The following is a 12,541-nucleotide window of genomic DNA, read 5'->3' on the forward strand; positions in this document are numbered from 1 at the left end:
TTTTGGCTGAGTTGCTGCAAATTGGAAAGAACAAAGCTCCAACCAGTTTGCTGTTGATCTTTTTAAATTCATGAGCGTGGGAGAAGATAAACACCATATTGATTCCCTGTTGAGATGATTTTACACCTTTAAAGACCCCTTTCAAGCTCAAAAAAAAAAAAAAAAAAAAAAAAAAAAAATGTTAAAAATATTCAAGTATTAGTGTTTAACGCAGACTATAAAAAAAGCATTTTAATAAAATGGTCAACTTCACCTTTATAAGAGGTGGTGTTTTGAGACTTTTGAAAGTGCAAGAGGTAAAGGAAACCACAGCGAGTGTGGTTTCTTGTTTTTGTAGAGCAAGTGTATTCTCATGAATGTTTTGAACAGGTCAATCAGATTTTTTTTTTTTTTTTTAATATTTTAAGATTTAACTTCCCTTTAGGGCTGCAGAAGCACTGGATTTCTGTAGACAAATTTCTCATGGTCTGGCAATCATCTGTGATTTAGATTTAGACGACAGATAAACACAGATCATTTTATATTTCACACTCTTTTTTTAATCCAAAACTAGAAATGGCATTACCAAATTAAAAAGATATTGTTAATGAAGCCTTTGGATTAGAAGCGTAATTGTGGTCTTATAACACAAAGCTTGGCAGATAGCTTGCTCTTTTTTAATTGTTCTTTTTTTTCCTGTAATGTGTAGAAAACTTGAACTTAAACTGGGACTGTATATTGCATATACAAATCCAAGCAATGAAACAGTCAAATTAGAATACAGATGTTTATTTCACATTTGTAACATCTCAGTACAAACAAAAACTTTTCTGCTATAAATCCTTACAGTACTTTTCGGCACTGAATTTTCATGTTTTGACTTCGCAATAAATATAGAACTTTTTCCTTCCAAATAACACCGAATTGGGAAGGAAAGATAAAAACTTACGGTGTGAAATGAAGTAGCACATCTGTAATTTTGACAATTGTAAATACCATGGTTACATGGTTATGGTGTGTTGGAATAGGGTTAAAACTAAACTCTGTAGACAGTAGCTCTTCGAGTGCAGGGTTGGCAAACCTCTGCTTTAAGGGCATTAAAAGTCTGATAGATGTAAACAGACGTTACTCTAAATGGCGTGACTGTCTGGCAAACACTTTTCCCCAAAAGCTAAAACAGTTTCTGGTCAATTCATTACATGTGAAAGAGTAAAACCATGGGTGAAATACAAAAACATGCAATAAAATCAGATCCTTTACAATGTAATTCACACAGTGGCTCTTACCTGCAGACCAGGAAATGCTTCCAAGCCATTGTACCAATTTAATACTGGTAACTGAGAAATATCAATCAAGCATGTCACAGAAAAATGTGTGGTGCATTTTAAATCCAACTTCTGGAAAGATCATTCATGCAACTAGGTTATCAAGCATAAATGTGTTATTTAAATATATTAAGGAGTGATTACGGCTTTTTCACTATAGATGACTTATAATGGTGTTAACACTTAATATCTTTATGAACATTCCAGAACAAACTTGTTATTGACAGAGCGAGTGTATATGTAATGACATTATGGCTTTATCAAGAAAACCAACCTGCCTGAAGGACTCCACTGTTCAGGAAACACACTCACAAAAACAAAATCAAGAAGAAAAAAAAAACAAAATCTAATTAAGTATGTTTTATTACAAATACATATAGCAAAAAAAAAAAAATACAGAGAGACACATTTACTCTTGTGCTATTTAAACCCTGAATAAATGGATGCAAGCAGTAGTAAAAAAAAAAAAAACTAACACCATGACAACAGTGATCTGAAGCCCTCACCAAGCTGATGTTGGGGACATAAAGTCCAACAGCACAGTATGGTGCTGTGAGGGCTTCATTACTAAGATAAAAGCAGAAATCTTACTGGGAACTTGCCTTGAGTATGGAGATACTGTTAGGCCAGCGGCTTCAATATATTATGAACCTTTGTCTAATATACTGTACTTGTACAACCTGAATGAAACACAATAGGAAGAAAAGCAATACATGTATCAACTGTAACATTGATACTGCTGTTATCTTCTTTGTCTTTATCTAAGGGCTGAATCCAAAACTCTTGTGTGATATTACATATCTCAAATGTCCAGTATGCAGTTTTTCTTCAGCAGTGGGTTTAGAGCTCATTGGTTTGGCTACCTTAAAAGCACAAGATGAGAAAAGGTTTAACCTCCAAACCTAGTGGGACGACAGCGCCGTTTCAGTATCGGCTGCCTGGAGACATTACAGGTGGCCTTATGCCCAAGGGAGGCCCATGTGGGCCAGCTTGGTATGGGGGCACCATTGGAGCACTCTGTCCATAAGGAGGCATGCCACCACCCATATAACCAGGCATGCCCTGTGGAGGACCACCATACTGACCTGAAAGCAAAAATACATAGTGAATAAAAGCCTAAGCTTGAAGCAGTTAGGTCTACCATATTTTATGATTTAAAATTCCCTTTCAGTTCCGTACATTTTCGATACGGGGGTCGGGGGTGCTGCTTACGTCACAATGTTGGAAATATTTCTGTCTTAAACTTTGAAGGCAAGCCAATGGAATGGATATTACATAAGCAATCTGCAAACTTTGCGAAGAGTTATGCTGGTGAACGTCTTAAGCCTCAGATGAAACGATTGAAGTGTTTAATGAATATAGCAGTCGTCAGTTACTCCCGACATACCCGATCTACATATGCATCTATGTTCGTGCAAATCAGAAGATCTTCTACAGAAAAAGTGAGTATAAAGGTTATGAATCTTTGCAAATCGCCTTTCCTAACAATGTGCTAGTTAGCCAGTTCCGTGGCTGAAGTTTAGTTTGCTCCATAGATAGACAGTGCCCTCCAAAAGTATTGGAACAGTAAAGACAAAATTGCTCTGTTGGCTGTGGAGTCAACACATTTGCAAATATGATTAAAAGATGAATATGAGACAAAACTATAGAATGTCACATTTAATTATTGGGTGATTCAACACATAGATGTTTTACCAGCTAAGATGATCAGCACTTTGAGTTTCATTCCTGTATCTGATGTGAGCATAAGTATTGGAGCATAGCACCTCACAGGTCTTTCAAATCCTTCTTGCCTACCAATATTCAAGAAAATGCCACCAGATTCATTGGGAAGTGCTTCATATTGCATCAGGACAATGACCCAAAATACCCTGCCAGTTCAGTCGAGGAATTTATAAGGGCAAAGAAATGGAAAGTCTTAGATTGCCAAAGTCAATCTCCAGATTTAAATCCGATTGAACATGAATTGAAGAGCTGGAGAGGAGAGTAAAGGCAGAAACTCCCCAAAACGAGCAACAATTGGAATTGGCTGCATTAAAGGCTGGGAAAAGTATTTCAAAGGATGAGAGCAAGAGTCTGGTGATGTCTATAATCACTGCTGTGATTGTGCGCAAGGGATCTGCAACTAAATAATAGCTTTTAATCTTTTATATCCTGCCTTATGTTCAACTGTCCCAATACCTATGCTCACATCAATGAGGGGGATGAACTGTAAAAGTGCTGTTCTTTTTATTTGGTAAAACTTAATGTGTTGAAAAGGCTAATAATAAAATGTGACATTCTGTAGTGTTGTCTCATTCATCTTTTAATCATATTTGCAAATGTCTTGACTCCACAGCCAACAGAGCAATTTTGTCTTTACTGTTCCAATACTTATGGAGGGATTAATTGATGACTGTATATACCTAAATGCCTCATTATCGACTGTTTCTATGGGCCGCGATATGTAAGCCATCTGCCATTTTTGGAACGGTCTGCGAATCTTTCAGCGCATTGTGCGCGTCTACAACAAACAGCAAGTTATACTCTTGTATATCTTTGGATATTCAGTGATTATTATGGAGAATGCAAGATAAGACGATCTCGTCAATCAACTATCGTGGGAGCGGCCTGTACAGAACTACGTCATTCTGACAGGAATCTCAGAACAGCCCAATTTGAGAAAGGGGATTTTAAAATAGGGATTAAAAAAAAAAAAAACACTGGGTGGATTATCATTATAGGATGGATATGTACACACACTTCCAACACATTTATGTACAAACAACTTGTATGTGAATTTTGCATCCGATGACCCCTTTAACATCAGCTCACACACCCAATCGACATCCCTTTAGGGTGCGCCGTAGCTCTCTTATTTAACCCTTATTAATACTCTACAAATATATGTGGATTAGCAGAAATCATACCACGTGTCATACTCGCAGGGACAGTATGCTTGGAAATAATATTTCATGTCTTCGATTGCATTTGTTATTTGTAGTGTGCCAGCTCCCCTTGTGCTTTTGGTACTTTTAATATAAACAAAGCCTCAGCTTTCAAAATAAGTTTTATAGCGAAATACAAACAATGTGTCTTACAATAATGTGTTTTTCAAAATCTTTAATGTGGCGTGTCAGATTTCTGTATTCATGTGAATCAATTCATTAAATTTTACTGCTTTCTTTGTGAAAATTCCACCACCTACTCCGTAAAAAACATCTGTGGCATCCAACCTTTCATTCCTCACATGTATTTAATTAAAAACGACTGCAACTCGTTGACATAAGTTGTGTTGTCTTTTCTGAGGTAGGCTATAACATTAAAGAGGTCCTATTATGCTTTTTCACTTTTAGTCAGTGTGTAGTGTGCATGTTTGGGCATAAAAAGATCTACAAAGTTACAAATCTCAAAGTCCAACGAATGACTCGTTTGGACTACAAAGTTGTTTTCTTGTATTTGTGATATCACAAAAATAAATCCCACCTACAGAAATTCAAATGGTTGGCGGGTGGGGAGTACGCTTGGTTGAGCACTGCATGTTTCAAAATCAAAACGGGTGTTTTTATATCACAGTATTTCTGAAGGAAACCGACTGTCTTCAGAAAATTTTGGATGTAATTTTCATTTCATCTTGCATGTAATGTCTGATAAAGCAGCGTTTGTGAGCGGAGCTCTGCTTTGTGTACAGCGTTACCGGAGAAACCTCGCTCTCTACCACTCCAACAGCGCCTCCCTCTGGCAGAGAATTAATTTGCATATGCAGCCACAAATAGTGTAGGTCTGTGGGACTATAGTATAAATTCAACTATAACAGTTTCACTGCAATTCATGTTATAATGTTAGAATTAAAGAACAATAAACAATACATATTACCGTTGCACTTATCTGTACATTGTAAATGCAGTAAATGCAGCGAAACAAGAGTCGAAGAGTCTTGTTCCATACATGCACGTAACGATAATTTAGGGGATTCACTCCCGCATTTAAATACGGTTGTCACTCCTGAAACTGACTTCTCTCAAAATATTTTGACTTCATTCTTGTAGCATTTCGACTTTATTCTCGTAATTTCGACTTCATTATCAAAATATTACGACTTTAATCTTGTAATCTTAGATTTTTTTAATTTTTTTAATGTGGCACTAAAACGCCGTAGTAAATAATAAATAGGAGTAACAAATAAAAATAATAAAATAAATTGAATTTTAATTTAATCTTAAACAGAAATAATATGATCTACAGACACAATCTTACCATGTATGGGATGCCTCATTCCAGGCTGCTGAGGAGATATAACCTGCTGGGCAGGTATCATTCCTCCCACTGCTCCACTAGGGGGAGCCGAGGCAGCAGCTGCTACAGTCTGCCCAGGCCGAGAAAATAGCCTCTGGTACCTAGGCAGCTGAGCCCGTCTCTCTTCCTGAATTGGCCAAGACAATAACAATGAAATCAGACACTTGTCGTAACAAGAACACACTTTGGACTGCATGTATTCTCACAACATCACAACTTCATTTGTGCTTCAGCAATTTTTCCTAATACCAGTTAATGCATTCACAATTACTTACTGTCAAAAAAAGTAGTTAGAGCAAAACTCAAGCACTCACCAGCGAGATATCCTCATCAGGGTGCATCAACTTACTGGTAGCACTCAAGGTGGTGAGGGTGGCTGGCTTACTTGTGACTGTGGCAGGGGGCTTGGCCACAGTGCTGGAGGAGGTAGTAACAGAGGGAGTGGAAGAAGGCTGGGTGTAGGCAGGGAATGTCACCTTAGGAGAATCAGAGGTGGTTGATGACGGTCCTGATACCGTCTGCTGCGCCTGAAATGAAAGCAACAATTTCAAAACATGTTCGCAATTAAGGCAAAGGTCCTCCCCAATCAAAGTGCACACTGCCAAATCATCATCATCAATAATAATTTTAAAAAAGTCAAGTAAAGCCATTTTGGATAATTACAGAAGTAATAACATTTTGGCAAATAAATAAAAATCCTACAAAAGCAAACTACATAACCTATGAAGTCCAAACAGGGTATTATAGGTAGCAACTCTTTACCACAATTTTTTTTCAAATAAGACAAGTAATATTTAACATGCCCAATGCAAAAAGCATATGCATGCATGAAGAAACGAATCAAAACACCAACCAACTAAATATCTGCCTAAGTAGCAACACAGCTTTATATGCATCTTTATATGCATGTGCATATCTACTAATGACAGAGACAAGCGTGTCTGATCTGCATGTTGTACTGATGTAAAGAGAAGCACACAAACTAGTGCGTACTTGGGCATAGCTAGGGAACAGAGGCTTAGAGGAGGCAGACTGTGTCTCTGCACTCGCAGGGGCTGCGCTGGGGCTCGCAACACCAGTCCCCATCTGAAGCACAGAGAGAAAGGATAACAGTAACAGTTTCCTTTGACTTCCAGAGAAAACTGAACCTTGAATTTATTCAGTTATTCTCTTTAGTGGCAAGATCTGTTTTTACAGAAAGAGAAGATTTAGTGGGAGATAAGGTACAACGTTATCTCTAAAAGGGTACTCCTTCAATTGCAAGTTGTTGTAACATTAAACATATAAATTCTTATTTTACAGTGACACTAGCTATTGTCCTTTACTGGCACTGTATTTATCAAAAAGAAAAACTAACTTTTGATAGTTTCTTTAGGCTAAATCCAATACCTTTTTTGATGATCCCTTAAGTTTATTTATTCACAAACAGTGGCTACACATTCTCAACCGGCAAACAAGTCTGGTTCTATATTCAGTACCTGCACAGCGCTGGGGAAGAGAGGTTTAGATGCAGCAGACTGTGTGGCTGGTACAGCTGGTCTGCTGGCCATTACAGGAGCAGTGACAGGGGCTGCATGTGCCATAGGAGGCATGCCAGGCCTGGCAACATGAGGCGGCATTCCTAACAACAAGAAAATTATCAACAACCACAAACGTTTGACTGGGACTTTTTTTGTACTCAAACTGATGCAAAAAATGGCTATTATCAATAACCAAAAACGTGATGTTCAACTAGCGCTGATCAAATGAAGCGATGCTACGCGACATGATTTAACGACACAGAACGAGCGGTGTATCAAAAACAAAATGAGCATTTACATTTAGCAGACGCTTTTATCCAAAGCGACTTACAAAGTAGAAGCAATCAGAACAACGATAGAGCAACAATATACAAGTGCTGTGACAAGTCTCAGTTAGTCTAACACAGTGCACATAGCAAGTTTTTTTTTTTTTTTTAAATAAATTGAACCAAAAAGAATAGAATAGAATAAGGTCCGCTTGTTTGGTGTGCGCACCAGGGTTCGGATGGCAGCATTCACACTTACTCAAATGAACTGCACTAACAGAGCAATCACACCAGAATTCGTTTTAACACTAAAAATAATGACTGTTTATTAATAATATGAACTGGGCTTAAAGTAATTTATCACCAATAATTGTTAACTACACAGACCTGGTGGCATGCCGTGCATCATCGGAGGCATTCCTGGACCTGGGGGCATCATCCCTCCCATTGGCATCATGCTATGCAAAACAGGACCAAAGATAAATCACTGGAACATAATATATCATCTTATAACCTCTATAACTGAAAATTAAGACCTACCCAGGTGGCATGCCTGGCATTAATGGTGGCATCCCAGGAATCATTGGTGGGACACCAGTCAACATCGGTGGCATGCCTTTAGGAAGAGATATGAAGTATGGGGCACACTTTAGCTTGAGAGGTATTTAAACTACTTAGGCTATTTAAACTATTGGCATACACACCTGCATAACCAGCGGGTGGCATGCCTTGAGCCCGAGGACCAGGATGCATGCCCGCCTGGGTCATTGGGGGCATGTAGGCAGCCTGAGGCTGAGCAGCAGGCTGCTGGAATGATGATGGTCCAGCTTCATCATCATCATCGTCCTCATCAGAATCATCCTGGTTCTGCTTCTTCTTCTGACTCTCTGCTCGGAGAGCAGAACAAGTTTATATTTGTCACAAATCATTCTATATATACTTTATGCACAAATTAGTTTGGCTAAGCACTATAACACCATACCTTGTGACTTTTGTTCAAGTACTCTTCTCCGATCTTGCATGTCTTTTTCTGGAATACCCTCCATGCCGTAGATTTCCAGTTCTATGTCTGTTCTTCCCGGTATAGCATTAGGAACTGCGTCTATTGTTTCTTTGTGCACCTTTAAAATACAGATTTAATAACTAAACAACCTTTAACAAACATCAAAGCAAATGTATCAGTTAACACATCACCACTATCCATACCTGCATGCAGTGTATGGCTAATCCAGGTCCTGTGTACAACTTCTTGTGACATATATGACATTTGAAATGTTTGGCTTTTTGGTGCTGAATAAGAATTTTTTCATCGTCGAAATCTCTGTTGCAGTACCTGAAAGCCTGATTAAGGATCACAATGAAGGAGAGGAGAGAACGTTATGAATGGAAATACGTAATGAGATTGAGATCAAACTGCAGTGTGTAAAGAACAAGTAAGTTAAATGCGCTGATAATGGTCAAATAAGCATCTGACTGCGGTTATAGATTAACATACATACATTCCCAACCCAAAAAGCGCCTATGATGCCCAATACGGTCTAGTGCGACAGCGAGACACAGCTATTGTGTCAATAATACGCTCTTAATCCTAATAAACAAGATACACCACACATGGCATTAAATGAAGAAACATGCAGGCTTCTGTCTTTCTGACTGCAGTGTGAAACTGACAGCATGCGCTCAAATTCATGATCACGCTGCTGAACAGGCCGCATTGGGCCATGAAAAGGATACCAGCACCACGGCTTCAATTGCTTCTTCTTCTTTCGTCCCATTTTAACAATAAGTCGTTATTGTCTCCTAAACCAAGAGGGGGGAAAGGATTGAAACAGTCACCAAACGCAGCTTTTGATTTCAGTTCGGAACACACAAAAAAAATGGAGCGACTCTGCTGATGTCTCTCACCCACAATGCAGCGGGATATGACGCAAGACGCAAGACGCAAGACGCAACACGCAATGTCGTCCGTGCGCCGGCGTGACACAACCCCTCCCCTAGAGAACATGCACAACCCATCACTCCATAAAATAGGGGATTCTGTCCGTCTCATTGCATCACAAATGCACAATTATGTTAAAAATGATAATTTTAGACTACCTTTCGGATGTATTTTATCATAAAAACATTTATAATCTATGAAAACATTTATTAAGAATTTATGTCATATTTTCTCTAAACCTTCTTGTACATTAAGACAGGCACCTGCAATTCTGCCCAAATTAAAGATGCGTTGTGTTTGAATTTGTGCATCTTATAATATAATTATTATTAATGACCTCTTGTGTTTAATAAAAAACAAACAAAAAAACATTGATTAGTGAAATGAACTAATGATTTCATAAAATATTAGAATGATTGTCTCTCATTGGCCTGATTAGCTAAGCCCTCAAAACACGTCTTATTTAGCGGTACAGTATTGCATGATTTGTAGATTATATTTAATAGTTTACACTTTGCAAAAACCTTTTCAATTAGTTTTAAAAGGTAACATTACATTCTTAAGGACTCAACACTTACGTTTCTTTTCAGGAGCACTAGTGCTTATACTTTAAAAAATAAATAAAGAAATTAGGAACACCTTCTGATCAATGACAGAAATTAAACTTACTATTATAAGATGATGTTTGACTCCTTAAAGTATTTTTTTAACCTTTGTAATGCCATTTTTATCTTTATTAAATGTATGTCATATGTTGTGCCAAAATTAGATTTATTAACTTTTTGTAAAAAATAAATAAATAAATTATTAAACAATAAATTAATTTAAAATAATAAGATACAATCAGGAAGACCTGAAATCAGCATCAACAATTAATCTTTGCACGGAACAGAAGAGCACAAATGTGGAATATTTACAGACTTTTTAACAAGACTCAGAGGTGGCATTAATACATTTAATAAAAACAATGTTATGAGATTGAATACAGAAACATTAAACAATTAAAATTTATACTTTAAAAATGAAACTCCCAGTAGGTGGCAGCAAGTCACTGTCTGTCACTGAATCATTCATCTAATCGATTCGTTCAAACTGCTGATTCATTAAGGAATGAAGCAAGTGACTCTCTTTATGAATGGATCATAGAATCATCGACTCACTAGATTTGTTCAAAAACAAAGATTCATTCATAATTGAAACAGCGCTGTTTGCTTGGAAATGCGCAGTGGCTCAGCTGTGATTTTATTTCATCAACAAAATAGTTCTCAACAGATCAGACAAGTGTTCCTAAAATGTAAGTCGCTTTATATTAACTTTTGAATAAAATCAATAATGTATAAATCTGTTGTATTAATTAAATTTCACATTTGCAAACTCTTTATAATCATTAAGTTCATCGCGATCTCACAAACTTCTATTTTAGTGAATGAAGCTCTCTACACTGCAAACTGAATCTATTATGTCTACACTTTGTTACAATGAATGACAAACTGCAGTCTGCTTTCACGATCTGTTCTGTGAGGAGCAGCATGCGCAGCAATAGAGAAGCATTTCCATTGGCTGCAGTCTGCTCTTGATGGCCAATCAAAGACGGCATTGCCAGCAAACCATAGACACAAATATCCCGCTACATTTTGTTTAGTCTGCACTGCACTACGGTTTATGCAGAACTGGGATCGCTTTTGTAGTCTTTTGAATGGATATAATATAGAAATCATTTTAATTTTCAAATAAATCTAACCAGTTGGAAATGAAACGCCGTCCCCCTCGAAATTCACTCCCCGGACTCCGCCAAGTATAGGTCTCTGCAGCAAAGTAATGGGAGTTACCAGATCGGGGCGTTTTTAGACCATGTGTCCTGATTGGCTGACGTCATAGTGATGGTAGGTTTAGGGGTGGGGTTAGGTAAGGGGGATCATTTTGTTTGTATGATTGAGAAACTCCCAGCAGTTTGAAAACACCCACAAATTCAGAAACGCCCTCTTTTACTCTGCAGAGACCTCAATCTCGACTCCGTCCCCCCGCGTCCCCCCCCATTTCCAGCTTAAGGTGTACACCCCAACCCCAAACCTACCCTTACAGTATAAAAAATACAGTGTTGGTAGCATAATCTGATAGGTAGCATTACTTGGTAGAACACCTGGCACAAATTTGTTCTTATATAGGTTTGTAAAGCTCTATGAGTTCAACAAGTGTTTTTAGTTCACTACAATTAGTGCCATGATCAAGCTATAGGGTGGAGTGTTTGTCATGAGACGTTTAAAGCCTCAGCAAAATATAATTATTTAGAAAGAACATGCATACAGACAAGATATCTATAACTGAGTATTTGCATGAAATCCTTGAAAGCAAAACAGCACCTTCGTTTACTACATTTGTTACTCAGTAGTTCTGCATAACAGAGGTATTTCACTCTTTGACACTTGGTTGTTTTGCCAACTTCTATCTTGTAATGTAGAAGTTGACAAGAGCATCTTAGGGTTAATGGAAGTTTCAGAGTGATTTTATCATTTCTCAGTTTATAATTGTGTTTCTTGAAAGGTTTCAGTCTATTTTCACAAATTTGGCATAAATCTAATCTTATGCCTTCACATCTGATGCAATTCACATCTCCACCGCATGAGGGCAAGAAACATGGCAGCACTATGTAAATTGTGAAGGCTGAGATTTGAGTGCAGATGTGGATGTTTAACTGTGAGGATGACCAGCTGTTAAGTGTGATAAAGTGTTAGGTAAGACTCATCCAGTTGATGCTTTTGAAATTTCTTTCAGTGGTATGTTAGTATCATCTCCAGAAATATTATTTTTCTTCTAAATAATTCTATAATTTCTTGCAAAGTTGATCTTTTTGTGGTTTAGAGGCTTATGGCTAGCAGTAGGATCAGAGTCAGGAGAGGCTACTGCTGCAACATGGCCTTGGTTCATCCTAATGAATGAGGCTATTGACAATCATTGCTCTATTACACCACCTGTTTTAATATCCTCAACTGCTCAGCAAGAACTAATCAGATTCATTTGTTTGTAGATACCACTCCGCACTTCACCCTGGCTGGATGCAAAAGGAAAAGATCCAGTTACCTTTTGGACTTCCTGAAGTTGGAAGAGGAAAAAGATGCAAGGGAGAGAGCAGAAGAGGAGAGGAGCATTTCCTGTCACAGTTTGTTTGATTGACTGATTCTTAAACTGTTACAATAGGTGTACAAAACATAGCCTAATAATGTCTCATTAAACAAAATA

General features: G+C 37.7%; 1 protein-coding gene across 4 annotated transcripts; it reads right to left on the reverse strand.

The window, feature by feature from the left end:
• Positions 1–402: 402 nt before the first annotated feature.
• znf207b (zinc finger protein 207, b) lies at positions 403–9,292 on the reverse strand. 4 transcript variants are annotated; one of them, XM_079431231.1, is made up of 12 exons: positions 9,100–9,279; positions 8,572–8,698; positions 8,348–8,486; positions 8,070–8,252; positions 7,906–7,981; positions 7,753–7,823; positions 7,058–7,200; positions 6,573–6,665; positions 5,894–6,106; positions 5,541–5,706; positions 2,207–2,389; positions 1,895–1,984 (listed from the first exon to the last, which is right to left on the reverse strand). In XM_079431231.1, the coding sequence occupies exons 1-11, from the start codon at positions 9,138–9,140 to the stop codon at positions 2,229–2,231; spliced, it is 1,413 nt and encodes a 470-aa protein (XP_079287357.1). In that variant the 5' UTR covers positions 9,141–9,279; the 3' UTR covers positions 1,895–1,984; positions 2,207–2,228. The 4 variants fall into 4 exon arrangements, with proteins under 4 accessions (XP_079287359.1, XP_079287356.1, XP_079287358.1 ...); XM_079431233.1 differs by lacking the exon at positions 6,573–6,665 and having other exon boundaries at positions 403–2,389; positions 9,100–9,165; positions 9,271–9,292; XM_079431230.1 differs by having other exon boundaries at positions 403–2,389.
• Between the last annotated feature and the right edge of the window lie 3,249 nt (positions 9,293–12,541).

This window comes from Barbus barbus (assembly GCF_936440315.1).
Source record: "Barbus barbus genome assembly, chromosome: 13".
NCBI classification, from domain to species: domain Eukaryota; kingdom Metazoa; phylum Chordata; class Actinopteri; order Cypriniformes; family Cyprinidae; genus Barbus; species Barbus barbus.